At 44.1% G+C, this 26,234-nt stretch overlaps 1 protein-coding gene across 16 annotated transcripts in view; it reads left to right on the top strand.

Annotated features, from left to right (window-relative positions):
* Positions 1–26,234, top strand: part of APBB2 (amyloid beta precursor protein binding family B member 2) — a 382,829-nt gene that overhangs the window by 247,540 nt on the left and 109,055 nt on the right. For 9 of the 16 annotated variants that reach the window (XM_061419963.1, XM_061419972.1, XM_061419968.1 and 6 more), the window contains 4 exons: positions 12,454–12,662; positions 21,976–22,038; positions 22,421–22,506; positions 22,601–22,661. In XM_061419963.1, the coding sequence (XP_061275947.1) occupies positions 12,454–12,662; positions 21,976–22,038; positions 22,421–22,506; positions 22,601–22,661 (419 nt within the window). The remainder of the gene's footprint in view (positions 1–12,453; positions 12,663–21,975; positions 22,039–22,420; positions 22,507–22,600; positions 22,662–26,234) is intronic. The other 7 variants (XM_061419976.1, XM_061419977.1, XM_061419975.1 and 4 more) reach the window with 3 other exon arrangements.

Raw genomic sequence — 26,234 nt, 5'->3', positions numbered from 1 at the left:
CCTTTCTTTCTCCCCCCTTTCCCTCTTTGTCTTCTCCTTTCCTAAGATCTCATTCATATAGTTGTTATCTCAGCAGCCTCTGGGGTGTCAGAAGATAAATTCCTGTTGCTATGTTGTGTCCGACTTTTTTCCGACCCTGTGGGCTGTAGCCTGCCAGGCTCCTCTGTCTATGGGACTTCCCAGGTAAGAATACTGGAGTGGGTTGCCGTTTCTTTCTCCAAGGGATCTTTCCAACCCAGGGATCAACCCTGTGTCTCCTGCTGCAGGTAGATTCTTTACCCACTGAGTCATCAGGGAAGTCCTTCAGAGGATAAGATACGGAAAAGGGGAGCCACTCTTAGCTACATCCACTTACCTTCAGAAAACTAACACTGCATACCTACTGTGTGTATGACATGTTTGTGGTACACTGGTTGATTAAAAAAAAGAGGCGCAAGCTTGATCTTGACTTTAAGGAACTTTGATCTGTTGTGATAAACAGCATCTCTAGACACTTTTTCTAAACTTTTTACTACTGAGGACCCACAACTTAACACCAAACAGTTCCACATCCTATTCTCTAAAGAAGTCCTTCTAAACTGTGGGCAATAATTTATTGTTTGAAGTTTCTGAGAATAATTTTTATGTTTGCTTGTCCTTTCCTGGAATTTTGGCCCAAATATCTAATATTGTCTTATGCTACATTCTATTTTGAGAAGAGTAAAAAAAATGACACTCTCTACACGTGCATCTCTGGCAGATGGGATCCACAAATACCCCTGCCTGTTTTCTGCCAGTAGCCTCAGCATCTCTGAGAAACTCGGAGCTCTGTGTACCATTCTTTCATTTGTTGGAAAAGAAAAACCAAGCTGTTGCACAGGTGTGCATCAGCTAATTGGTTTTGTCATTTTGTTTTTCCCTGGAGAATCTTTGCTTTTCTCTCCTGACCTAGAATTCGAAAAAGTAGGGGAGGAGGATGGTACAAATCAAAGCATCAAAAGCCTTGGATCTAATGGATGGCTGAATGTTGCTTGTGGTTGGTTGAATCCTGATAGACACTTGTTTTGAGGTTTGTGATAAATTAGACCCAATATAGAGTCTGCCTTTGGTATTTTTACAAGAGTTGGAAATGCGGTTAAGATGCTTACTTGTACTGGTGGTGGTGAAGATGAATGAATGATGACCAACGAAGTTATATTCCAACAGTAGACGGTTTGGGAAATGTTGAAGAAGTTGGGAGTCAGGATCCTAGGTTTCTGAACTCAACTTTATAATTTATATGCCTGTAAATTTGGTATTGAATATGGGGTTGCAAAGCTAATCCTTGGTACTAGTTTCTTTCCTAGGTACTAGGTCTGGAATCCACTCTCCTGCCATTAAATGGATAAGTTAGGATCAACTTCAGCTGTTAGTAATGTAAAACTCTAAAATAACAGTGGCTTATTTACAATAGAAATGTACTTCCCTTTCACATAGAAGCCTGGTAGTAGCAGTCCACTGATGTGGTGGCTCTGTTCCACACAAAGACCGCAGGAACCCAAGTTCCTTGGCCTTACCATTCCAGCATCCCTAGGGGGTAGCCAGTGTACTGATGGTCTCAGAAGGCTTGTCTGTTCCAGACAGCAAGAAGAAATGTGCCTACAAACTATTTTATGAAGAAGGTTCTTAAAAGCTGCTATACAGTCTTTGAACTTACATCCCAATATTAGAATGTAACCTGCATAGCCATAGCTAGCTACACGGGAGGCTGGGAAATGTATTCTGGATGGCCAAGTGTCCAATAAGAAGGAAAACACTCAGAACTGATTTAACAGTTTGCAGTGTTTGCTACCTTATTTGGGAGACCCAGACACCAGGCTTTCATGGACTCAAGGAAGATACAGAATAGTTTGCCCACTTTATTATTTTAAAAAATTTACACGTAATTACCTATTATATACTGTGATTATAATTTATAACAAGATGAGAAAATAAAACCACCTATTGCAATGTGAAGCCAAATCATTTACTGCTTTTCTACTTCCAGTGCTGTTTACCACATGCTAAGTTCCTTTTAGATTTGATGCTTGGGGAAAAGTTTCCTTTTCGGTAAACTTCTTTTATTAGATAACTAAAACTTTGTAAATTTTAGGGGCAAGAAATTAAATTTCCTCTCAACTCCATGGCTCTTATTTTCTCATATTATTTTACTGTTTCAAATATATTTCTATCTTTTCTATAAGCTGCCTCAAATTCTCTTTTAACTTAGATAGAGAACAAATATCTCAGAGGAGTCATAAAAGAACAGCTTTTACCCTGATCCTTTACGATGTGTATTTTAAAAGTTAATCTCCAAAAAACATTTCTCTCTTAACTCCCCCACCCAATCCATAGCCTAAAAATCTTGTTTTACATTTTACATCAAATATGAAAGCTTGTCCACTAACCACTCAGGCATACTGAACAGATTATTTCAGTTATGCTGATTTTTTTTAAAGGACACAACCTTTAAAAATACTTGTGTAAAAATACACAACCTTTAAATTCTAACAAATAGAATGGTTCGCAAACCAAAAAAATGCACTGAGATTTCTCCACTGTCGATGACAACCAGATTCTCTGCCTTTGCTAAAATCTGTTTTTTCACCTGTAAAATGGGAATAGTGTGTCTCCTGTACCTGTCTTCTCAGATTGTGTGGGATCAAATGAGATTAAGTTAGTTACAGGACTTTGAAAATTCTGTAGTGTTCTAGAAGTGCTTGCTTTTGTTTTTATATCAGAAACAAAATATACACATTTTAATCTATGGGAGCATAGTTCTGTGTGCTCCCACACATAGATTTTGATTTTAGAAAAGATGGCAGCCACTTCAGCATGCTTTACAAAATATATATATATATATATTAATTTAGGCTGTGCTGGGTCACTTCATGGCTGCATGCAGGCTTTGTCTAGTGGTGGGCAGGGACTGCTGTCAATTTGCAGTGTGACGACTCCTCATCGCAGTGGCCTCTCTTGTTGCAGAGCACAGGCTCTAGGGTGCACAGGCTTCAATAGTTGTGGAACAACGGCTCAGTTGCTCCATGGCATGTGGGATCTTCCCAGACTAGAGATCAAACCCATGGACCCTGTATTGGCAGGGAGATTTTTTTTTAATTAATTAATTAATTTTAATTGGAAGCTAATTACGTTATACTATGGTGGTGGTTTTTGCCATACATTGACATGAATCAGCCACGGATGTACACGTGTCTCTCATCCTGAACCCATCCCATCGCTCTGGGTTGTCCCAGTGCACCAGTTTTGAGTGCCCTGTTTCATGCCTTGAACTTGGACTGGTCATCTGCTTCACATATGGTAATATACATGTTTCAATGCTATTCCCTCAAATCATCCCACCCTCACCTTCTCCCACAGAGTCCAAAAGCCTGTTCTTTATATCTGTGTCTCTTTTGCTGGCATGGACCACCAGATTCTTAACCACAGGCCACCAGGGAAGTCCTCACTTTGCCTTTTTAATCTGCGGGCAGAAGACCAGATTATAGTTTGTTGTCAAATACTGTCAGTTTCGTAGCTTCTCCTTAATCATCTTTTGTCCTAATACTTAATGTAGAAAGTCAAGTCCTTGCATGCCACCATTTAGAGTAACAGTGGCCTTGGAGTTGGTCTAGGCAGCCTCTGGAATAGCTTCCACCTTGTCATCAGTGCTCTTGTCATCAGCCTAAAGAGGACCACAGCTCTAAGGGAAAAAGTGTATTGAAGACCCTGCCAGAATAGTGGAGGGCTGGAAAATGGGCTTTATTTAATACACTTTCAGACCTGTCCACTTTGAAAGAGTATGGTGCTGGTCGTCATTGCGTCTGTCTGATTGAATGGAAGCCAAAGAAAGATTGCCTCCAGAGGTGGATGTTTGTCTTCTCCTCTGCAGCTGCTCACTGTGAAATAATAATCAAATAAGGAAGGTGTGTGGTTGGATCGACTGCTGGCATGGCAGCTGGACACGTTCTCTGAACGTTGTTGCACCGTTGCTTAATCATTTGACCATAGATATCCCTATTACACTGTATTTAGGCACTAAATGCCCAAACTTGAAAGCAAAGAATGTTAGGGCTGACTTGTTGATCGTCCTGCCAAACCTGAATAATCCCACCTGCTGTTGAACCGGAGGCACTGCTGCCATTCAGTGCACAAGTGGTCAGACAGCGGGAGGAAAAAGCGATAAACCTGCCTGGCAATTTTATGTATGCTGTAACCTTTACTTTTAAAATCACCCAACAAGTTGATTCAAGAGCATGCCCACCCACATACATTCTCCATTTTGTATTGTCATTAAACTTTTAAATTTTGAAGATTGCATTGGTTTCATCACCAGTGTTTCCCAGTGCTTCTTAGAAAAACAAAATTGAGGTTATCACAATGGCCTGTAGCTTTCTTAAAATATAAACCTATAAATAAAGTTATAAATACATTTATATAAATATAAATTAAAATTCAAGTTTTAATGTTTTATTTTTACTTTTTTGGAGAGGGCTGGGGACTTTAAGGCTGGGGCTTCTCAGTAGTGATTATAAATTATGCTACTTTGTACTTTGTGCACACTGTAAAAGGAAGTAGTGTTCTTAGATTATATTTCATATCTTAAAATTTTAATACCCCTTTTTATAATTTGTAAGAAACGCACATTTTATTGTGTAAGTGTGTCGAATGAGACCTTCTTATGATATTTTAAGTATTCTGTAGCCAGGTCATATGATTAACTTCAATCATATGTATTGTATAGGTGTGAATGGATGAATTCGTATTTACAAATACCAGTTTTCCCTCTGGATAATTTTTAGTGACTTACATCTCATGCCCTTTCATCTTTAAATTTGTCTTTGCAGAGTCCCCTTGACTGTTTTGATTTTGGTAAACAGTCTGTGAACAGGGCGGCATAATTTCCCTTTTATTTTCCACCATCATGAGATCAGTTCTTTGCATACCTTCTTGAGGACCTGAGGCAGAGCAGTCTCTAAAGAAGGGTGCCTGAAATAATACTTAGACTTCATAAGCTATTTTGTTCTCATTTCATTTCACTTCTTTAATGGCCTAGCTGCATGGCATAAAGCAGCCACACGCTGTTTAAAGAGATGCCACAAACTCAATCCAGTGTGTCCTCATGTGATGCTTTGCTTCTGAATGGACATGTGAGTGGCCAACGCTCTCATCTACTTTTCTTGATCTAAATAAAAACTACCTTTTTAGTAAAAAAAAAAAAAAAAAAAAAACACATTTGGTAGATGCAGACTCTTGGGAATCTTAGTTTTTCAGTGAAGTACACTGTGGTTGATGCCACTTCAAAATGTGTTTTTTCCAGAGTCTTTTCCCCCAAAGCCACATTTGAATGAAGTAATTAATAGCGACTAGTAACCGAGACTTACTGAGTGGTTATTACGTGCCTGGCTTTGTGCTGAGCACCGTGTCCCACATCAACTGTATGGGGTAGAAGCTGTCATCAGTTCTGTTGTAGTAAGCAGACAGGCCATTAGAATTAAGCCATTTGTCTGAGATGACACGGCTAGCCAGCGTTGGAGCTGACTTTCAAGGCTATTGACTGACTCCAGAGCTCTTGTCTGTAATAGTAATACAGCCTTGAAACAAATGTAGTCGAGTAAGCCTAGCAAAGACTTATGTCCCTAGTGAGTTTAAATTAAGAAATATTGTGTTGAGCTTATGCCAAAATACTTGTTAAAAATACACAAAGTATGTAGTATTACAAGGCCCAAATTTAAGAACTGTTTAAACTGTGAGTTCTTGGAACATTTACTCAAGAATCTTTAACAGGAAAATCCTCAGTTACAAAGAACTCCCTATTTCAAAAACATTAAAAAATCTTAACTTTTTTAAAGGAAAATATAGGAGAAAGAGTTAGAAAATCAACACTCTCAAAACTGTCAGCGTTTTATTAGAGCTGTCAGAAGACTGCAACCATGGGAAAGCTCAATGGAATAAAATGTGTAATTTTTGTGAGGCTGTGATAGATGCTTCAGAGTCCTAGATAGGCCCTGCAAATAAATATAAGAAAGAGCAGAAGCACTGAGACTGTTTGGAGCAAGCTTTCCTCCCTTCTGTCCAGCAGGCCAGCAGGTCAGAATTCTGAGAATTCGCAGATTTGGGGCATTTGGGGCTCATCCCCTTGTCTCCATAGTCATCATTTTTGCCAGTTCCTTTGACTTAGGACAGTTTCATACCATCTTCTAAGCAGCCTCCATGTGCTGCCTGGAACCCTCAGCAAACCTATAATAAATGATCCTGACCTGGAGTCCTGGCTCTGTGCTCTTGTCGCCAGAAGTCAATGATGAAGCTGGAGGGGATGAAGAGCCTTCTTGCTCTTTCCTGACAACAAAGTTCTAGGGCCAGAAAAAATAAAGGGGCTAAGTAGTGAGTTAGAGAAGAAGAGAGCGAGAGAGGGGCAGTGGAAGCAGACCACTGGTGAGCAGAGGAACGGTTTTAACGCTAAATTCATATACAGCAGTTTGGACCTAGGAGCCTGGCTCCTTTGGGAATAACATTGCTCAGAAAGAGTAGCCAGCAGCAGCTGCAGCTGAGACTTCAGAAGAGAGAGGTTTTTCTTCTCCAAGAATGGGAGCATTGTGCAGATTGCTCTTCTGATTTTGAAAACACAGACCACACGAGAACTTCACGAGTTTTCCTTCGCATAGAGGGTGAATTCTTAGCTCTTATGGAGTTAAGTCTCATTCTGGACCACTCATCTCTCATTCACGTGACCTTCTGTTGTCATGACATGACAGCCTCTTTCCTGCCACTGGGACTTTGCACTTGAGGTTCCCTCTTCCAGGAATGCTGTTCCCAAGGCCAGTCCCTTCTGTTTGGGGGTGACATTGTTCTTTCTTTAGACTATCCTACCAAATAGCCCATCACCAGACAACTGATCCCATTATCCCTAAATTGCCTCTTTTATTCATTGCTGTATTCTCAGCTTCTAGAATAGTGCTTGGTATGTAGTAGAGTCCCTCTGTACAAGAGAATGCATGAATAGTGGGTGAATGAAAGAATGATGAAGTATAATTCACATTTTCTGTTTTCTGAGGCCAGCAGATGGGATTTGGTAGATAAAAATGATTACCTTTTGTTTTCCCAGACCAGTCATTCTTAAAAAGTCTGGTTCCCGAAGCCAACAGCGTGAAATCAGTAGCACCTAGGAACTGTTAGAGATGCAGATTCTCAGGCCCCACCTCAGAGAGACCGAGTCGGAAGCTTGGGGTGGGGGTGGAGGGTGGGAGGCTGGCACCCCACGATCTGTGTTCTAGCAGGTTCTCCAGGTGACTGATGCTTGAGAACCCAGGTCTCGGATGCAGGGTCTGGCTAGGTCTATCCGATGACCTCTGTGCCCCCAGCCCTGGAGCAATGCCTGTACAGAGTAAGCAGGAAATGTTTGTGGAAGGAGTTCATCTGTCTCCTCTGTTCGCAAGGCCCTCACCCCCTGCCTTGCACACTGAGGCACTGGGCACACAGCAGCTGTCGAGGAAGGGAGTGAGGGCCATTCAGAGGACCAGAGGGAGACTTCTGTGCTCTGTGCTGTAGACGTTACCAAATTTAGAATCCCGACTCACCCATCCCTCCTTCCTGTGGCCTCCCGAGCAGAAAGGGAAATTTCCAGCTGCTGCTAGATGCTCATTTGTTTCCATTTGACCCTTCGGTTCCTCTAGTGAGCCCAAGGGAGAGGGTGAGGAGAGGCTGGCTTGCCTCATTCACAGACCCAACTGCGGAGGAGAGCCCAGTCACAGGGGTGGAGCCAGGCCAGCGCACTGGCGCCCCAAGGCGGCTCAAGGGGCGGGTCCTTGCTGCTCACAGACAGGCCCCTTGTTCCTATGCCAAGTATCGCTCTTGGCCCAAGAGATTACCAGCACAAGAGGGCCTTTCTTGGGGCTCTCAGCCTTGCTATTTTTACACTCGGACTTGCAGGCCCTGCTTCTGGGACAGAACTGCACACAGTGAAGTGGGCCACTTGGAAAGGACACCTGCACCTTTCCACACCTACCACTGAACCTCGTCTCCTTGAAGCACCTTCAGTAAGAGGCAGGGATGCAGTGATGACAGGACAGAAGACCATAGAGCTTCTTAGGTGTGAGATCCTGTAGGGAAGGGCGGAGGGCGAAACAGGTGGGATCTCAGCCTCCGCCGTGTGTCTGGGAGTGGAATTTGAAGCTCAGGCTTCTAACTGGAGAGGCTGCAGATGCACAGACCAGCTGAGGTGGCCTGAGTTTACTGGTTGCAGATTTAATGAGGGAGTAAAGGAGGGAGACTCCTATGCAAAGTCTGCAATGGCAGTGTCCTGGCATTGATGTACCCAGGCTGCAGGGTGGGTCTTGGGGGGCTCAGTTACCAGCTCTGTAACCCTGGTCAGGTCTGCAGGCCTCAGACTTGAAGCCATTGTGTTCTTTCTTTTGTCCCATCCCTATTTACTCACGTTCTGAATTCCCCCAAGCTGACTATAACTGATCTTACTCAGGTCTCTGAAAAAATAGCAGCCATTTCTACATTGGGACCTAGTTTACCCCTTGGCCTTAAACTAAACTGCTGTCCTCGCTGGCCTTAGATACGGGGTAACAATAGTGTATCCTTCATAAGGCCACAGGGGACACTCCATGAACTCCTGCAGTAAAGGAGCTGGGTAAGTCAGCCCACAGACTATGTCAGCGTGCCTGTTACTTTTTACTCTTATTAACAGTGCTGTCATTACCAGCCCCTGAGAACCTCATGGCAGCATTAAGAGAACTTGGGTTTAAGCCTTAAAGCCTGGCTTCCTATCTTGGCTGCATCGTCCTTGCCTTCTGGTGGGATTGCTGTGAGCTTTAACTGATCCCTGTTTTTTCAAGGAAAATCATACAAACAAGACCAATATTTAAAAGAGATAAAAATGGTGCTGCTGTGGTCAAAAGGGGCTTCCCAGTGGCACTGGTGGTAAAGAACCTGCCTGCCAATGCAGGAGACATAAGAGATGTAGGTTCAGTCCTTGGGTCGGGAAGATCCCCTGGAGGAGATGGCAACCCACTGCAGTATTCTTGCCTGGAGAATCCCATGGACAGAGGAGCCTGGTGGGCTACAGTCCGTGGGGTCACAAAGAGTCGGACACGACTAAAATGACTTCGTGTGCACGGTCAAAAGACTCTGGACAGGCCTGGAGTTCCACCTGCCAGCAACACTGTCCCTCCTCCTAATTTAATAACATTTGGAAACCACTGACCTATTGAATAAGGTCCAGGGTACTTACTTAAATGTGCACATAGTTTTATATAGGAGAACTAAGCAAATTGGAGCTTTGAAGATTAAACAAAATAAAGTGTAATAGCACTGAGGCGCCTCAGAAGGTGCATTTCTTACTATTCCTTTGGAACCTATCAATGAAAAAAGAAACAAAATCTCCACTCCAGCCCAGAACTCTTCCCAGTTTATCATATCTTATTTCTTTTTGTCCACAAGAACATTCATATACACCATCAAAGGAAGTAGACCTTGCCCTTAACTAGAAGCTAGTTTTCCGGAGTACTCTGTGAAGTTGCTCAGTTTTATGAAATTGCACAGAAATGATTTCTTCAAAATTCCTCTTTTGCCAAGTGCCAAGTTCAATTCCCATCATTCGGGACTTTATTCACTTATTTCTCCCTCCTTCTCTCTTCGTTCTTCTTTCCTATCTTCCTTTCTTCTGTCTACCCCATCTGTCTATCCATCCATCTGCCATCTCTCCACCATTCATCCGGCTCATTGTTATTGAACACCTGCCATGCTAGGTGTTCGGAATAGGATGGTGAACATGACAGGGATGATGTCTGCCTGCCCTCATGGGACTTACATTCCTTACAACCAGTATAGGGTGATGTGGAGTGGATTCTATAAATGGTTCTGAGCTGCTAACTGCTAATTGTATTGTAAATGTTCCCACCTCACTTCCTCCATCATCATCTCATCATCAATTTTTAGCAATGAAATAACCCTCTTTTAGTTTTTATTCACCTGATGCGAAGACCTGACTCATTTGAAAAGACTCTGATGCTGGGAAAGATTGGGGGCAGGAGGAGAAGGGGACGACAGAGGATGAGATGGCTGGATGGCATCACCGACTCAATGGACATGGGTTTGGGTGGACTCTGGGAATTGGTGATAGACAGGGAGGCCTGGCGTGCTGCGGTTCATGAGGTTGCAAAGAGTCGGACACGACTGAGTGACTGAACCGAACTGAATTTTTATTCCAACAAAATGTCAGCAGAAACTCAGCATTTAACCAAATATAAGTGACTAGGTCTGATTGAAGACAGAACAGCCCAATTCCTGCCCTGTAGCCCCAGGCCCCTCTCCATCACCCCAGACAGCCAAACTTGAAGGCTGCTGACCGTGGTCTCTCTCCCTGGTCTGACATGATATCGTGTTCTTGTTGTTCATCGTGGTATGCAGCTATTCTACAAGCATGCTAGTGTCCCAGCTGCAGAGACAGCTAGGACATGTGTAAATTCAGGCCCTTGGACCTTAAAAACCACAGAAATGCTTACGAACACCCTCCTTTTGTTCTTTTATTAGTTTCCATCTTGAGCCTGTTGTCTGTGAGCTGCTAGAATTTGACAAGGGGACACCCTTGGTAGGGTTTTCTCCAACTGAATCCCAAGACCTGTGTATTTTTTCCCATCCTCGTTGAAATACTGACAATAAAACAACAGCAGAAACAACCCTCCCACCCACCCCCTAACAAGGAGACAAGACAGAGGAGTGTATGCACATATTTGTTTCGAGTGGTTTGTGAAAGATTTGGGTAACTTGAAATTATTTAATCATGCTTAATTTCCTGTAGGGGGAGGGGAAGTTTCCATCATAATTTGAGACAAGCGGCAGTTTTGCCTCTGACAGATTTAAATGAGAAAAGCAAATGCTGGGATGCCAAACACCCTCATGAATGCACATCTGTGCCGTCGTCTTAATCAACTTCTTTGTTTGGCTTCTTTTTTTCATCTTGCGACGGTAGCAGTCTCAGTGACATGATGCGGTGACATTTGCACAGGGCAAGGCCAGCCTACTTTCTTTGAATTGCTGTTCTGGCTCCAGCCTCTTATGAATGACCACGTAGGAAAGGGCCTTTCCTTAGAATAAAGTGATCCCCAAACGTAGAGTGCAAACTGATTATGTTTTCCTACCTATGTATGTTCATCCAGCTGCTTGCAATTTCTCCATCATGCCTCTCACTCTATGGATTTCTTACTCTGCTTCCCCTTCTCTCCTCTCTTCTCTAGTACTTTAGCCCATTTTATAAGAAAGCCCAAAATGAGATATTTAAAAGCAAATAATTATGCAGTAAACTAATAAAATATTGATATGGTCCAGAGATGGCAGAAATTGCCCAGTAGATGTATTTTATTTGTCCCACCCCACCCCCCCCCACACACACACATACATATACACAGTGCCTAAAGAATTATTTTTTGAATTTAAAGGCCTTTGGACTTTGTACATGCTTACTGGTTTGCCTCATAGCTCAGTTGGTAAAGAATCCGCCTGCAATGCAGGAGACCCCGGTTCGATTCCTGGGTTGGGAAGATCCACTGGAGAAGGAATAGGCTACCCCCTCTAGTATTCTTGGGCTTCTCTTGTGGCTCAACTGGTAAAGAATCTGCCTGCAATGTGGGAGACCTGGGTTCTATCCCTGGGTTGGGCAGATCACCTGGAGAAAGGAAAGGCTATCCATTCCAATATTCTGGCCTGGAGAATTCCATGGACTGTGTAGTCCATGGGGTTGCAAGGAGTTGGACATGACTGAGCAGCTTTCACTTTCACCCGTTTGCCGCAGTCCCTGCCATTCTCTGTTGTGTTCCACACTACGCTCATTCCTGTATTTACATTACTGGTCTGTTTTTAGAGTTCCTTTTTGAATTCCGAGGCCTTATCAGTCTGTCTTCTTTGGGAAGCTTCTGTGTGCAGTTTGGAATTCCAGAGTGTTACAAAAGACATGCTGCTTTAGATGTTTACCATCAAGTGGCAGGAGTTATTAAAGCAAAGTGCAGTACTCATAAATCCAGCAACTCATCCAGAAAGCAAAGAAAATAAGAATTGTATTCATTGCTGGATGTGTAATCCCAAACAGTAAATCTTACTAATTTACAAAGGGGTTCAGTAGATTTTGTGTGTAATCTTGCAAATTTTGTTTGAGTAGTTGATTCTGACTAATGGAGCATTAGCCTGTTCATAGGGTCCTTGGAACTATAAAATGATGATAATGGGTCCTTTTACATCCATGTTATCAAGCGTCAACCTTCCAGTTCTTTATTCCTTTCTGTATTCCCCCTCTTAGCATACTTGGTGTTTGTAGGATGGCTTTAGTTCTCATTTGGGCTATGGACACATCTGCCCATGGAATTCTGCTGACTATTGGAACTAAAACCAGAAGACGGTAGTTGTTTCTTCTTTTAATAAAACCCCTCTCTCTCTCTTTTTTTTTCTTCCATTTTCCAGCAGATATATGGAGTGACCACTCCTTTCAGACTGATCCAGATTTGCCACCTGGCTGGAAGAGAATCAGCGACATCGCTGGGACCTATTACTGGCACATACCAACAGGGACGACTCAGTGGGAACGCCCTGTCTCCATCCCAGCAGATCTTCAGGGTTCTAGGAAAGGGTCCCTTAGTTCTGTAACGTCATCTCCCACCCCAGAGAATGAGGTAAAATGGAGTATCTTTTTAATGGCTTAGTAGAGTGGATGTAACTTGTGATTTCTCTTTAGACTCATTGTTTCTGCCCCAACAGGTCATCAAGGTAAGCTTTCCGATTTTTACGCATGTTGCATTTGAAACCTCTGAAATGCTTCCTTTTCGTGAATAGTGTTAATATCATCTTTCAGGGATCTTTTTATTTTTTAATGGCTTTTGGTCTCTTTAAATACCATTTCAGGTACAGAAAGTAAGAGAGGCTGATTAATGAGAAGTGGTTAAGATTCCCTGGGGCTCACTGAGGCAGTACTTCACTCTGTAGGTGCCGCTTCACAGTGCTGGTTCCATAAAATATTTACACACGGAAGAACGTCTCTTGGCCTGACGTGTTATAATTACCGCACATCTTATTAATATCCTTGGGCTCATTTGATTGCAAGGAGAGAATGTCTGCAGGAATAACCCTTGAGAACCCTTAAATGCTTAATTTCTAATAAGAAATAAAAAAAGAGAATCTGTTTATTTAGCAGAAGTGACATTATTTTAGAAATAATTAGCAGCATAAATTTGTTCTATCCCTGAGGAAGAAATCTGATGTTTAAACAAAGAATTGAGGCATTAAAAAAATTCCATCATGATAGTTGTTAATACAGAAACTCCTGCAGTGAACCTTTGTGAATCCTGATAACAAAATATTCAAGAGAATTACAGTGGGAAAAGGTCACAGTTAAGTAACGGCTTTTTTTTTTTTTTTTTTTTTGAGAAAAGAGGTTTGATTCCTGACACACAGGCATTTCTGCCTTTTCTCTGACCACAATCTTTTGTTCTTTAAACAACATATTTTCTTTTACTTTGAGGACATGGAAGGAATTTGAGCTGCATCTCTTACCCAAAAGCCTCTCTACATATTTGCTGCTATTATTGCCCTTCCTGTCTTTAAAAGTAAACAACATCTTCCATTATTTACTTACTTTTCTCTAAGAGGCAGGAAGACCTACATTCCAACCACATTCTTGCTGTTACTGGGCTTCAGCATCTTACTCACTCCACCTGGGCCTTAAACTCTCCATCTTTCAAGTAACGGTTAGGGCGAGCTATAACCCTCTGTTAATAGACTGGGGCTTCAGTTTGTTGGTGCGGGGCCCTGATGATCAGACACCCGCTTCAGTTCCACTGAGCTACTTAGGATTTCATTGCTTATCACTGGGCAATTTGGGTAATTTTTTTATTAGCATAATATTCCTACTCCCAGAGCAAATCCCATTCAGTCTTTTATTCACCTTGTGTGAAGTGTGCTGGGAGGTGGAGAGGAACCAACTCAGCCTACCAGGAAGTGGAGTCCTCCTCCATGCCAGCCCAGGTGTGTCTTGGCATTTCTCCCTGGCCCTCAGCGCGGCTCCCAGGAACTGAGTGGGCCAGGACACCCTTGGGCCCTCAGTGAGACGCAGAGGTCCTCTTTCACCTTCACCTGCCCTGCTTGGCATCTCTGTTAGAGTCTCTCCAGCCCCGGACTTCACTCTCCTACTGCATCCCTTTGCCATCCTCACCTCCAGGGAGAACCCTGCAAGCTGAGAATGCCAGGGTGGGAAGGGGGCATCTGGCACCAGTGTCCAGCCATCACAGACAGGGAAGCCGAGGCACAGAGAGGCCAGTGACCAGAAGCCACACTGGGTCTAGAACTCAGGGTTCCCAAATCCTCCTCAATTCCAGGCCAGAGTTCTCCTCACTTGGCTTCCCTGGCTCTGAGATTTCAGCCCACCTGCTTTCTCTTTGTCCAGAGGTGGGATGATCAGACTGACTTTGAGATACTGCTTTCTGTTCAGTGAGCCTCTCGTCTTCCGTATATGGAAGAAATGAAGTTTGTCTTGAAGCCCGCATCCTGAGGCTGAGGCGTTGGTGGGGTGAGGCCCAATGTGGGCATCTCGGGGTTTAAGTGCCTCAGATTTTTTACCTCTTTGATGAACATGGAAGACTTTTGTTTTCATACTTTCTGCATAGAAGAACGCAGCACAGGTGGGCTGCTGACCCTGGGGAAGATGATCAGGCGGCAGAGTCCACATTCGCATCCCTGAGCCTCCTTCTGACATCCACTGTCACCTGCTCTGGCCCCGTCCTTGCCTGCTTCCCTCCCTTCCCCCTCACTGCCCAACCCCCTTCCCAGCTCAAACTGTGTCCCCCCCACCCAGTTCCTCTCCTGGAATTCAGTATTTCCTTCACATCTCCACTGCTCAGCCTCCCAGCGGCTATTCATGACTTATTGTAGCTTTCAGGATATTTTCATAAATGTCACTTCATTTGTTCCCTTCAAGACTCTTCATGTGGCAGAGAAGACGGCTATTCTGTTTCCCACTTAAGAGGTAACTGGGGCTCAGTAAACTGAGTAACTGGGTCAGGCTGGGCAGATGCCCAGTTCTCAATTCCAGATCCTGTGATCTGCCCCAGCACTGGGTGAATTTCCACCTTGAAGTTGGTTCTGTTCTACTCTTCTGTTGCCATCATGTTGGATAAAGTCTTATCCCTCCAAGACACATGTTAACAGATGTGTAGCTTTTTGACATTTCAGAGACAGGCTCATACCCAGCACTTTAATAGACCAATGGGATGGATGTTCTTCAGATCAACCTTTTGGTTGTTAGCTCCATACACATTTTTCCCTGTGCATAAGGCTATCCACAGAGTCAAAGAACCAAGCAGATATAAAAGGCAGTACATTGAAATCCTAGGGGCAGAGGGATAAGCAGGTAGCAGAGAGGAGAGGTTGGGGAAGACCCAGCCTTCCACGTTCCAAGGTCCTGCAGGTGCTGACAAGGATATTAAAGCAGAGGCGCTAAGGGAGGTCGAGTATATACAGCACCAGCTTCACGGCTTATCTCCTAAAACCCTATGCATCTGTACGGTAGTTGTCGTTCCTTTTTTATATTTGACAACCCACATGGAGAGGCGAGGGAGCTTACCCAGAATCACACACCTACTCCCTGGTGGAGTCAAGCCTGAGTGGAGGTGTGCTGGCCCCTGCCCTCACCCCAGGCTTCACTCTGTGTTTATCAGGGGCTTTGGAGAGCCTTGGATGTCTTCATCTCCCTCCAGGGGAGGGTGGTGACATATGCAGAGCCTTCTAGAAAATGACTGCTTTTCATAACAGTCATAACAACAACAGTGTTGTTGTTCAGTTGCTCAGTCGTGTCTGACTCTTTGCGACCCCATGAACTGCAGCATGCTAGGCTTCCTCGTCCTTCACTATCTCCTGGAGTCGGCTCAAATTCACATCCATTGAGTCGGTGATGCCACCCAACCATCTCATCCTCTGTCATCCGCTTCTGCTCCTGCCTTATGTCTTTCCCAACCTCAGGGTCTTTTCCAGTGAGTCGGCTCTTCGCATCAGGTGGCCAAAGTATTAGAGCTTCAGTTTCAGCGTCAGTCCTTCCAGTGAATATTCAGGGTTGATTTCCTTTAGGATTGACTGGTGTGATTGCCCTGCTGTGTGAGGGACTCTCAAGAGCCTTCTCCAACACCACAGTTCAAAGGCATCAATTCTTTGGTACTCAGCCGCAGGTGTTAATAACAGTTGAGAAAAAAGTGATTATTTCTCTAATGCCATTTCTTTGATCCCTAAATAGAATCTATTTTGACTAATTTGGAAACATGAGAGAAAGCAAAATGTTAAGGGCGAGAAGAAACTTGTAATACGTCGTGTTAGAAACGCATATTTTTATACAGCTTTTTCCTGAGCTGGCTTTAAAAAAAAAGTAAGTGCCAAATCTGTTGACTAAGCTTCACAAAAGTCTAGGACTGAAGGCTTCCTTACAGTTTGAAAATTGTACATTTCACATTCCAAAGTTCACCAGGGAAGTGTTGAGCACAACGCATAGTGTTTCCTCTGCAGACGCCAGCAGTATTTTTGCAAGTTTATAAACTGGACGGGAAGCACTTGCCGCTGAAATTTGGCCCAGAGACAGTCTCCCCCTAATCCATCAGTTTGTTCCAAATTACTTAGATGTTGCGTCTTAGAGAGAAGAGGGAGCTCCACAAAATATTTTAACGAGTAACTGTTGGCCCGTGAGCAAGTCTTGCTTAGAATCTTCCCAGATGAAGGAGTTTCCCAGTTCCTTAAGAATAAGGGCAAGGAGGGAAAAAGTGGCTCCAGAGCAAGGGGAGGTCTAGTTGTTTCTCAGGACTGTGATCTCTTTGTGATCATAGTTTACTCTGTTCTTGCTGCATCGCTCCTGGAGTCTGGGAGGGGCCTGTGCGGCTAAGTCCCTAGGAGAACACTTTCTGAGCATTGCATTAGAACCTGAGGATTTTCATGTACATTGAGAAATAAGACAGCAACATTAAGGGGCCGGTCTGTCATCATTTTCCTGAACCAAGTTCTTGACCTGCTCACGGAGTCTTAATATTTCAGAACTGGCAGGAACCTTCGAAAAGGGACTAGTGAATGCTACAGCAGTATTTCTCAGCCCACTGAACCAAGGATTGTGGCCAGGGTAACCTCTGGGCTTGCAGAACATGCTGATTCCTTGTTCTTACCCTAGGCTACTGAGCTAGACTCTGTAAGGGTGAGGCCTGAGAGTCTGCCTTTATCATATGCTTTTGCCCCACCCCCAAAACGAGGGGTGCTTCCCTGGTGGCTCAGATGGTAAAGAATCTGCCTGTAATGTAGGAGACCCAGGTTCGATCCCTGGGTTGTGAAGATCCCCCGGAGAAGGGAATGGTTCCATTATTCTTGTCTGGAGAATTCCATGGACAGAGGAACCTGGCAAGCTATAGTCGTGGGGTTTCAAAGAGTTAAACACAACTGAACAACTTGCACTTTTCCAAAAAAGGAAAAAAAAAATCATATGCTTTCCAGGAAATTATATGCCGAGGGATTACAAAAGCCAGTCTTCTAGCGAGTCTAGTCTGTTTTTATTTATGTGTCACTTCTGCTTAAATACTTTGGCCTCGTCTTAGCATCTCCTGGGAATCATTGCTCTCATTTGCCTGCTTTCTGAGCCCTTTGATCTTCATTGCATTGTGTCTCTTTGTAGTATTCTTACTTGAGGCACGTGAGCCTCCCTTTTTGGGGGATTGGGACCTGCCCCCCTCGTCATGCATCCTCAGCACTTGGCACAGTGCCTGGTATGTGGCAACGTTCATTAAATATTTGCTGAATGAAGGAATAAACTGGCTTCATACCGGGAGGGAGCTCTTCGCTGACTTACTGTAGCCACAGAGCCGGCACTAGAGCCTCAGCTCTCCTGATTTTTCCCTAGTTTATAGTTTCTAAATTGTGCTGCTGCTCACACAGACTAATTTAATTCCACAAGCATTTGTCAATCTGTTTTCTAGTTAGATTTTTTTTAAAACTGCTTTGTATTACGTTTGCATGACAAACCATAACTGTTCTTTTGATAGTGTTGCATCCAACAAAACATAGAAAGCAGTTTTAAAAGAAGGAAAAAATAAACCCATGTACATGGACACAGTGCTCATTAACGCTGTCTGGCCTATTCAGAATTCCAGAAGTCCAGGTGCTCTGCCATTTATGGTCAAGGCCATGGCTCAAATCTTGACAGAAGAGGATTATAAAGCATAATTGATAAAGCTCTGTAGTCCCTGGGCTCTCAAACATTTTATTCTTACAAATGCCTTTATTTATTTTCTCCGTGGCAAGAGTAGAGGACAGTGCTGTTTCCTGGGCAGCTTCGGGCAGCCAGCCCCTGAGCCAAGGGCTCACATTCTTGACCTCATGGCATCCACACGCCGGTGGGAAGTGTCTCTAGCCCTGTCTGATATGCAGGGCACTGAGTTCACAGAGCAGTGAGGGCAGAGGCAGGGTTTGAACTCGAGCTTCCCAGACGGCTGTGTTGACTTCATAGCTTCCGAAGAGCATGCAGCAGTGATGTGATCGTGGCTTCGTCAAGACCACTGTGGGATGTTCATGTGCTTCCCTGTCTGCCCAGCTGTCAGCGGGCTCAGCCCTTCACTCTTGCTCTCCAGTTTGCACATTGATACCACTTCATAGAGACATTCATAGCACCTCCAGGGACTTTCTCATCCCCTTGGACCCCATCCTCAGGAGAACTCTGTTGACGGTGTCAAAGGACCAACTCTTATTTTTCTTCCAGCAGAAGGACAGTGCATCATCTTTGTTTGATCTGAGGAACTGTTTTCTAAGATTCCAGAAGAGAAATCTAGAAGAAGAAAACTCTCAGTAGTCGAAGTTATACAGTCAGATTCCCTTAAGAGGTCATGAAGGGCACCATGCTGAAAGGTCTTGAAGGGTCACAGCAGGTGCCATGCCCCAGGTGCTGGGTGAGTCCCCCAGAGCTAGGATTTTGGGGCTCTCTCAGACCTGAGCATGATCACCGTAATCAGGATAAGGGCTGCTGCAGCCTGGCCAGGGTCACGGCAAGCACCAGGAGAGTATGTGCCCACCGTAATACTGACACCAGCATCTCTCAGCTGTGCAAGGCTTTTTAGCTGCATTGCCTGAGAGATGATCCATTAGAGGCTGTTGCTCACCGACGATGGTCTCTGTTCTCCCTTTATCTCTATCCTGTGTCTGTCTTCCTAGGTTACTCCACCTGCCTTTTCCTCTTCTTTGTCTTTCTCTTTTCTTTCATCCCTCACTCCTATCACCCAAACTACAGACTTTCTGTAGAACCCAAGCATCTCTGTTGGTTTCTTTTTTCTTTACACTACTAGCTAAAATGTTGTATTCTCTCTTAATTAAAAAAATAGATGAATAGACGATATCGTTCTTAAAGTTTAAGACAAGTTGTTTTTGTCCTTCATTGCCCTTGATTTTAAAAAAGAAAAATTACAATCACTTATGTGAAGGAGAACATTTCTCATCTTCATTGTCAGTGAAAATTTTAAATTTAGGAGGGAAAAAAAGACTCTGTCTTGTTCGTGGTAAATAACACTAGTTTCCATTTTTCTTTGCTTGAGTTCCGTGCTAAAGGGTTTATTTAGGAATACTTATATGTTATTTTAAGATTTTGCAAAATCACTGTATATCACCTTTGTTTATTTAAATCTATGAAATGTGATTGTTGGAAGTTTGCCCACTGACTCATGTCTCTGTAGCATGAGAGCTGAATTCATACAGTCTTAGAAGCATAAACAACTTTTACTTTACAGGGACTCCTGCATCCAAAGAGTAAATATATATATATATAAATTTAAACACACACGTACAGAGAAATGTTTGATTAAATGCCAGAGCCTTTTCTGAATACTTGTTTTTAAAAATGCTCTTCTTTCACTCTCTATAATCCCAACACAGTGTTTTTTGAATATGATTTCTGATTTCAGATTACTTTTGTCAGACACACGCCTTTTTAAAAAATTTCTTCACAAGAATGCAGTTAGGGAGGACACAAAACCCCACATCCATTTTAGGGGGTTCACAGTACTCTTGCCTGGAAAATCCCATGGACGGAGGAGCATGGTGGGCTGCAGTCCATGAGGTCGCTAAGAGTCTGACACGACTGAGCGACTTCACTTTCACTTTTCACTTTCATGCATTGGAGAAGGAAATGGCAGCCCACTCCAGTGTTCTTGCCTGGAGAATCCCAGGGATGGGGGAGCCTGGTGGGCTGCCATCTGTGGGGTCACACAGAGTCGGACACGACTGAAGCGACTTAGCAGCAGCAGCAGTCTCCCCAACTGACAGGTTGAAGGTTTTCCTGTAATATTTTCTCCTTAGTGAAAACCGAATACTTTTTGGAGGATGGAGGGAGGAAAGAGGTGAGGGGCTGGACAACTTTCCTGTTCTGTGCTCGGTAAAAGAGATCATTTTAAAAAATAAATAGACCCAGTGGTCTAAGTTTGAAAAACTGCAGGTCAGCTGCCTAATCCAGAAAGGAAAGCAGCAGTGACGCCAGCTGTGCAGTGATGATAGATCCAAATTTGCAATGATTTTGCCCTCAGAGAGGCCTTCAGAGCCAGATAAATGCATTTGTCAACACCTGGGACGTTTGAACTCAGCCACTTCTGTTCTGAGTGGCTTTGAAACTTGTATTCATTGTGTGCCGAAGCTATGGGTCAATATTACCATCTCACTTTCAAAGAACTTTAGTTGAAAAGTTACTTAGTGGAAGAGTTCCTCCTGGTGACTTATTCAAGAAAAGAGATCTGCCTGACAAATCAATGGAACAAGTTCGTGAGAGTGTACCTGGGTGTCTTATTCGTATCATTTAATTCCCCAAACGTCACATAAAAAATATTTGAATATTCAGTTAATGGAGTAGAAAGAAAAAAGATGGTCCCATGTTATCCGAGGTGAATAAAAGAAGGAGTTGTTTAGATTCTAGGTCTATTACAAGAGGTTTGCCAGCAAGGAAAGGCTTCACATTTTGTCCTGTAACTATGCTTGCTGCTGCTGCTGCTAAGTCGTTTCAGTTGTGTACGACTCTGTGCGACCCCATAGACGGCAGCCCACCAGGCTCCCCTGTCCCTGGGATTCTCCAGGCAAGAACACTGGAGTGGGTTGCCATTACCTTCTCCAATGCATTAAAGTGCAAAGTGAAAGGGAAGTCGCTCAGTCATGTCAGACTCTTTGCGACCCCATGGACTGCAGCCCACCAGCCTCCTCCGTCCATGGGATTTTCCAGGCAAGAGTACTGGAGTGGGGTGCCATTGCCTTCTCCAATAACTATGCTTCAGAAAGCATTTTGTGACTGAATATTAATTTGCGAAGAGGCTTGGGTGCCAAGGAAGTAGACCTTTGTATGAATGAGGGGAATTTACATTAGATTGTCTAGACTCTTTTTTATTAGATTAAATCTCAGCGAGATGAGGTCAGGCAGGGTGCCTTACCCTCCTTTATTATTGTTTTTTTCTGAAGTGGAGATAATTTGGCCCCTAGTTTTGTTATGTCCCTAGCGATGGACACTCCCCAGTTTTCAACCAGCTCATTGACCAGCATACCTCAAGAAAACAGTTCTTTTGGTTAATAGGAGAGAAAAACTTCTTATGGAATTAGGTGTGCTAGGCCTTTAATACTTGGATGCATATTGTGTGCTTTTAAGACCACATGTAGATAGTAACTTCCCTGTCTGGTAATAACGTTCAGCCATTTGTCTTGGTAAGTAATTAAAGCACCCTCCTGCCCTCCTGCCCTGGGCCTCTAGTGACGATGTGGATCTAGGGAGAGCAAGCTACGTGTTGCTGTTAGAGTGAATTTGTTCCCTAACCCATCCCCGTGAATATCAATGCTAACAACAGTGTCTTGTGTGTGTGTTTTCTTTTCTTTCCTTTTCTTCCCTTTTATTATTTTCTTTTCTTTTTTTTTTTTAAATCAATGTGCTTTTTCCTATGTGAATAATTGTATGTCTAGAAACAGCCATGGAGTGATTTTGCTGTTCTGAATGGGGGAAAGATTAATAGTGACATTTGGAAGGCAAGTATATTGTCAGATTTTAGCTCATTCAATATTTTGTCCTTTTTGCATGGCTGTGGCTGCATCTTCTTTGTGAACATCATGCATTCTGCAGGGACGGACTGAGGGGCTTCTGGCTCAGGCGGTGGGGCTCACACATGTCGCTTTTTTTGATGTCTCCCATTGTGAATGACTTCAGGCTGGTCGCCCCAGGCTCCTGTTGTCTCGTAAGAACCGGCATTTGCACCGAGCCAGCATCAGCAGCCCACGCATGCCTTTTTTTCTGCCTGAGCTCATGTACACTCTCTGCCTCTCGCTGGGAGGATTTCTCTCCCCTCTAATATCTGAGGCCGTGTCCTAGGTCTCTGCCTTTGTGCATTAACAGGGATCTCATTTCCTCTAGGATTTGCACGCGGCCACAGTCAACCCGGACCCCAGTTTAAAAGAGTTTGAAGGAGCCACCCTGCGCTATGCATCCTTGAAACTCAGGTAGGGCATTGGACGTACCTGCCAGAAGGTGTAGCTTTGTGCAGCTGGAGATTGCAATAGAATCCTAAGTCCCATTTTCTGTTTTTCTTTCTAGAAATGCTCCACATGCTGATGATGATGATTCTTGTAGTATCAACAGTGACCCAGAAGCTAAGGTTTGTAAGAAATGTGCTTTTAGTGACCAGGTTATAGTCTTGCATCAGAATAATGACTTTGGATAATGGCCCAGTTTTTACAAACTATCAACCCAGACCCACTTAATAAGCAATTATCCCTGAGTCCTCTCTCATTGCTAATCTCCCTAACACTTAAAGTAAATCCTTTCAGCCAAGTTGGGTTTGGGAGGGTTTCTGTAATCATCACAACTCTGCTTGTATCTCACTCCATCAGTTCTTTGTGCAACACGATAAAATTATTGTTTGAACAGGTGGGCTTCAGAAGCCTTTGAAGAAAAGCCAGGCTCTACCCTGTAATGCAGTGGAAGGGGAATTGAACAGGTGCTGTGGACCTCTCACGCCCATCTCCTCCAGGGCAGCTCATACATGTGCACAGTGAAAGCTCCTTGCTATCCCTGTCGTAAAAACTGGACTGTTTTATGGTGGAAAGTGAGAGTGAACTTTTGCTCTGGACTTCTGGTGCTGGGTATGAGCTGTTACAGTTGTACATTGATCCCTGAGAATCAGGGCCCTGTATTTCTCTGTGCAGTTGCTCACTTGATGTTCTTAAAGCTTTTATCTTTGCCTTTGTGTTCTCTAAGCAAAGTCCAGTGAGGCGGTGGAGAGTGCACTGGGGGGCTTGGAGCCTTGGCTTATGCACAGTCCTGCCACCTCCCTACCTCTGCTTCTCGGTTCCCTGTTCCCCTTTTCTTGGTACCTCAGGCTCTGCCAACCTCCCTATCCCTGCCCCTACCCACTGCTTGCTGTTGCCTTCAAGCCCGGTATGGGGCTGGGTGTGAGCCTGGGGAGGGTTGTGTTAGGCACACAGTCTCCATGGTGTCTTAGGAAGGAGCAAAGTAGTGACCTGTCCAACCCGGGAAGACAGCATAGCGGTGTGTTCAGTGGGTGACACAGTGGGGGCCCACCCACTCCCAGTCCAGGTACCTCGCATCCCCTGACACAGGTGCTGTAATAGACTGGAGGGTCGTCTGTTTACTCTGAGCTAGGGTGGTGGGTCCATGGGAAGGGGGATTCCTGGCTCAGTTTCCCCACTCTTGGCCAGGGCGTGGTACATCATCCCAGCAGCTGATGGTCTGTGGGGATGAGCGGCCTGTGGTGGTCTGCACTCACCCTGTAAGTATCCCCATCCTCAAGAGAGCACAACACTGAATACATGTGAAAAAACACCATTAGGAATCTAGAGAAAGAATGCAGAAGAAAGGAAAAAGCTTCATGTCAATACTTTTTTATAGCTTTTTTCCCACTGCTTTTTAAACACATTTTCATTTGCATCTTATGTAGCAGGACCTAGATATTCTTCTGAATCCCAAAGCAGATCTATGTCGATGCATAAAACAACAAATAGGTTCCTGTAGCAGCAGTTAAGGGGGGAACACCAACCAGGTTCAAAACCGTGGCTCCTAGGCTGGAAGCTGCCACATTGCCATTGGTTCTGTAAGAATCCCAGGGGTCGCAGTTGAAATCTCCATTGCCCTTAATTTGGTGAGCTTTGTTCTAAGCACATACTAGTTGGACGATGGCTGCTCCAGAGCCAGCGGTGTTCTGAACAAGTTCTTGGTCTGCTGCTGACGCCCTGACCTTTAAAGATAAATTGTATGGTGAGAAAGGGAAGGAACGCAGTAAAAACAGGAAGGCGGGCTGTGAATAATTTGCTTTTCTACTAGGTGTTTTACAAGGGCTGTCAGCAAAGGCTGGAGGAAGAAAGGTGAGCAGCAGCATCATTTAGCTTTACCTGGAAGGGCTGGGCCAGCAACGTCTGTAAAGCTGAGTGTGAAACTGACGAGAGTAGACCGGGAGGGTGATGCACAGAAAGCAGATCCAATTAGTAACAGGAATGGGTGGCCTGGTTGAGCTGTTACCTAAGATGACACTTTCTCTTTTCCCTCCCAGTTTATTGCTCACTGAATTCTCGATCTTCCCCCGTTCTATGGCCAGCATGTCTATTCTAGCACCTATTAGAAATCTGTGTGAATAAGGAGGCTCGGCTTTCTCATAAGTAACTGAAGTTGTACTTAGTTCAAAACAAAAAGTGTGTGTATTGTATTATTTATTTTATACCCTTCTTTGTTCCATAAAAGATCTGAGGAGACTTATAAGAACACTTAGAAGCCACAGAAAACATAATGGAATAATCAGTGCATCTGTCTGTACTGGGACAGTAGATGGCGTTAGGACAGATCAGACTGGGGAAAAGGGAAAAGCGTGGTTTTCAGCATATAGCACTTGGCACAGTTATGAACATTGACCTTTGGGTTCATCTTTGTGCTTCCTGGTGATTATTTACATTGAGGATTCTTACAGTAAATGGTATGAATTCCTGTAGGGGCATCTCAGAATCTTGTAAGAACTTCTGCAAACAATGCATGCTTCTAACTCCCCCACCCTTCCCCTAGGTCTAGGGGACCTAGATTCTGAAGGTCCCCCTGCTATAGAAAGTCCCTGGCACTCTTGGGGACCCCAAGCCTGTTGGGAGGAGAGAAGGGTTTCAGACCCCTGCCCTCCGTGCTTGCACTGTGCATGAGGTAGAAGCATCTCAGGTCTTGATGGAATAGAATGGTTTTTCCAGGGCTCTATTATAAATTAATTGCAATAATGAATATTTATTGAGTACTAACTTTTTGCCAGACATAATCCTAAAGACTTCATTGCTGTTAACTCTCATCCTCACAATAATTCAAGGGATTCAGTATCATTATTGCAGATAAGAAAACTGAAGCATAGGAAGTTAAGCAGCTAGTTAAATAGCAGAGTCAGGATTTGGCTCCAGAGCCCATGCTCACTAGATTGTCCCCCAAAAAGTCTCAATTGGAGCTTCTCTTAGGGGCCACCATCAATTAATGTAATATACTCCAAATATATATATGTATATTTGGAGTATGTATATAGATATATACACACACACTTATGTACACAGAGAGAGGGAGAGAGAAATTTGAATTTTGCTCATTGGAAGCAAAGGGCAAACCCATTTCAAGTAAACTGGTGGAGAATTATGACAGTGTGGACCAGCTTTCTGGTCTGACTTGAGTCAGAGATGAAGCCTAGAAGTGAAATGGATGGGCCACAGGTTTTTTCAGACCATCCCTCAGTGGTGTCATTTCAACCAGGCTTTTGATAAAAGTTGGGCCAAAACAGGAGGAAGGACGGGGTCGGGCGGTGGGCAGCGGTGGCTGGAGTGGGGCTCATCGAGTGGCTGGCAGTTGGCAGAGCCACACACTTTGGATGCCCCACGCACCTGGAGCCCCTTTGGGGAAATTGAGGAGTCTCGCTGTGCTTCTCTGGATGCAGGGTCTCGCCACCCTGCGATGGAAGTGGGCCGGGGGAGACCCTGCAGGGAAGGCTCAGATAATCCTTCAGTGCTGTTTCCAGCAACACTAAATGAAATTATTTTTTACAAATTGGGAATAAGTCCGTTGGTTTAGAACTGACATTGATGAGGCCACTTTGGAGGGGTTCCCCATCGCCACCACCCCCTGGCCTGTCCCATCTGCCTCTTGGTTTCTCCTCGCCTGTTTATGCTGCTGGGGCATCTAAGGAGGCGAAGTGGCAAGA

The sequence above is a fragment of the Bos javanicus genome, chromosome 6 (assembly GCF_032452875.1).
Source record: "Bos javanicus breed banteng chromosome 6, ARS-OSU_banteng_1.0, whole genome shotgun sequence".
Classification (NCBI taxonomy): domain Eukaryota; kingdom Metazoa; phylum Chordata; class Mammalia; order Artiodactyla; family Bovidae; genus Bos; species Bos javanicus.
The sequence above is the reverse complement of the archived record's forward strand: the minus strand, read 5'-3'. Positions and strand labels throughout refer to the sequence as shown.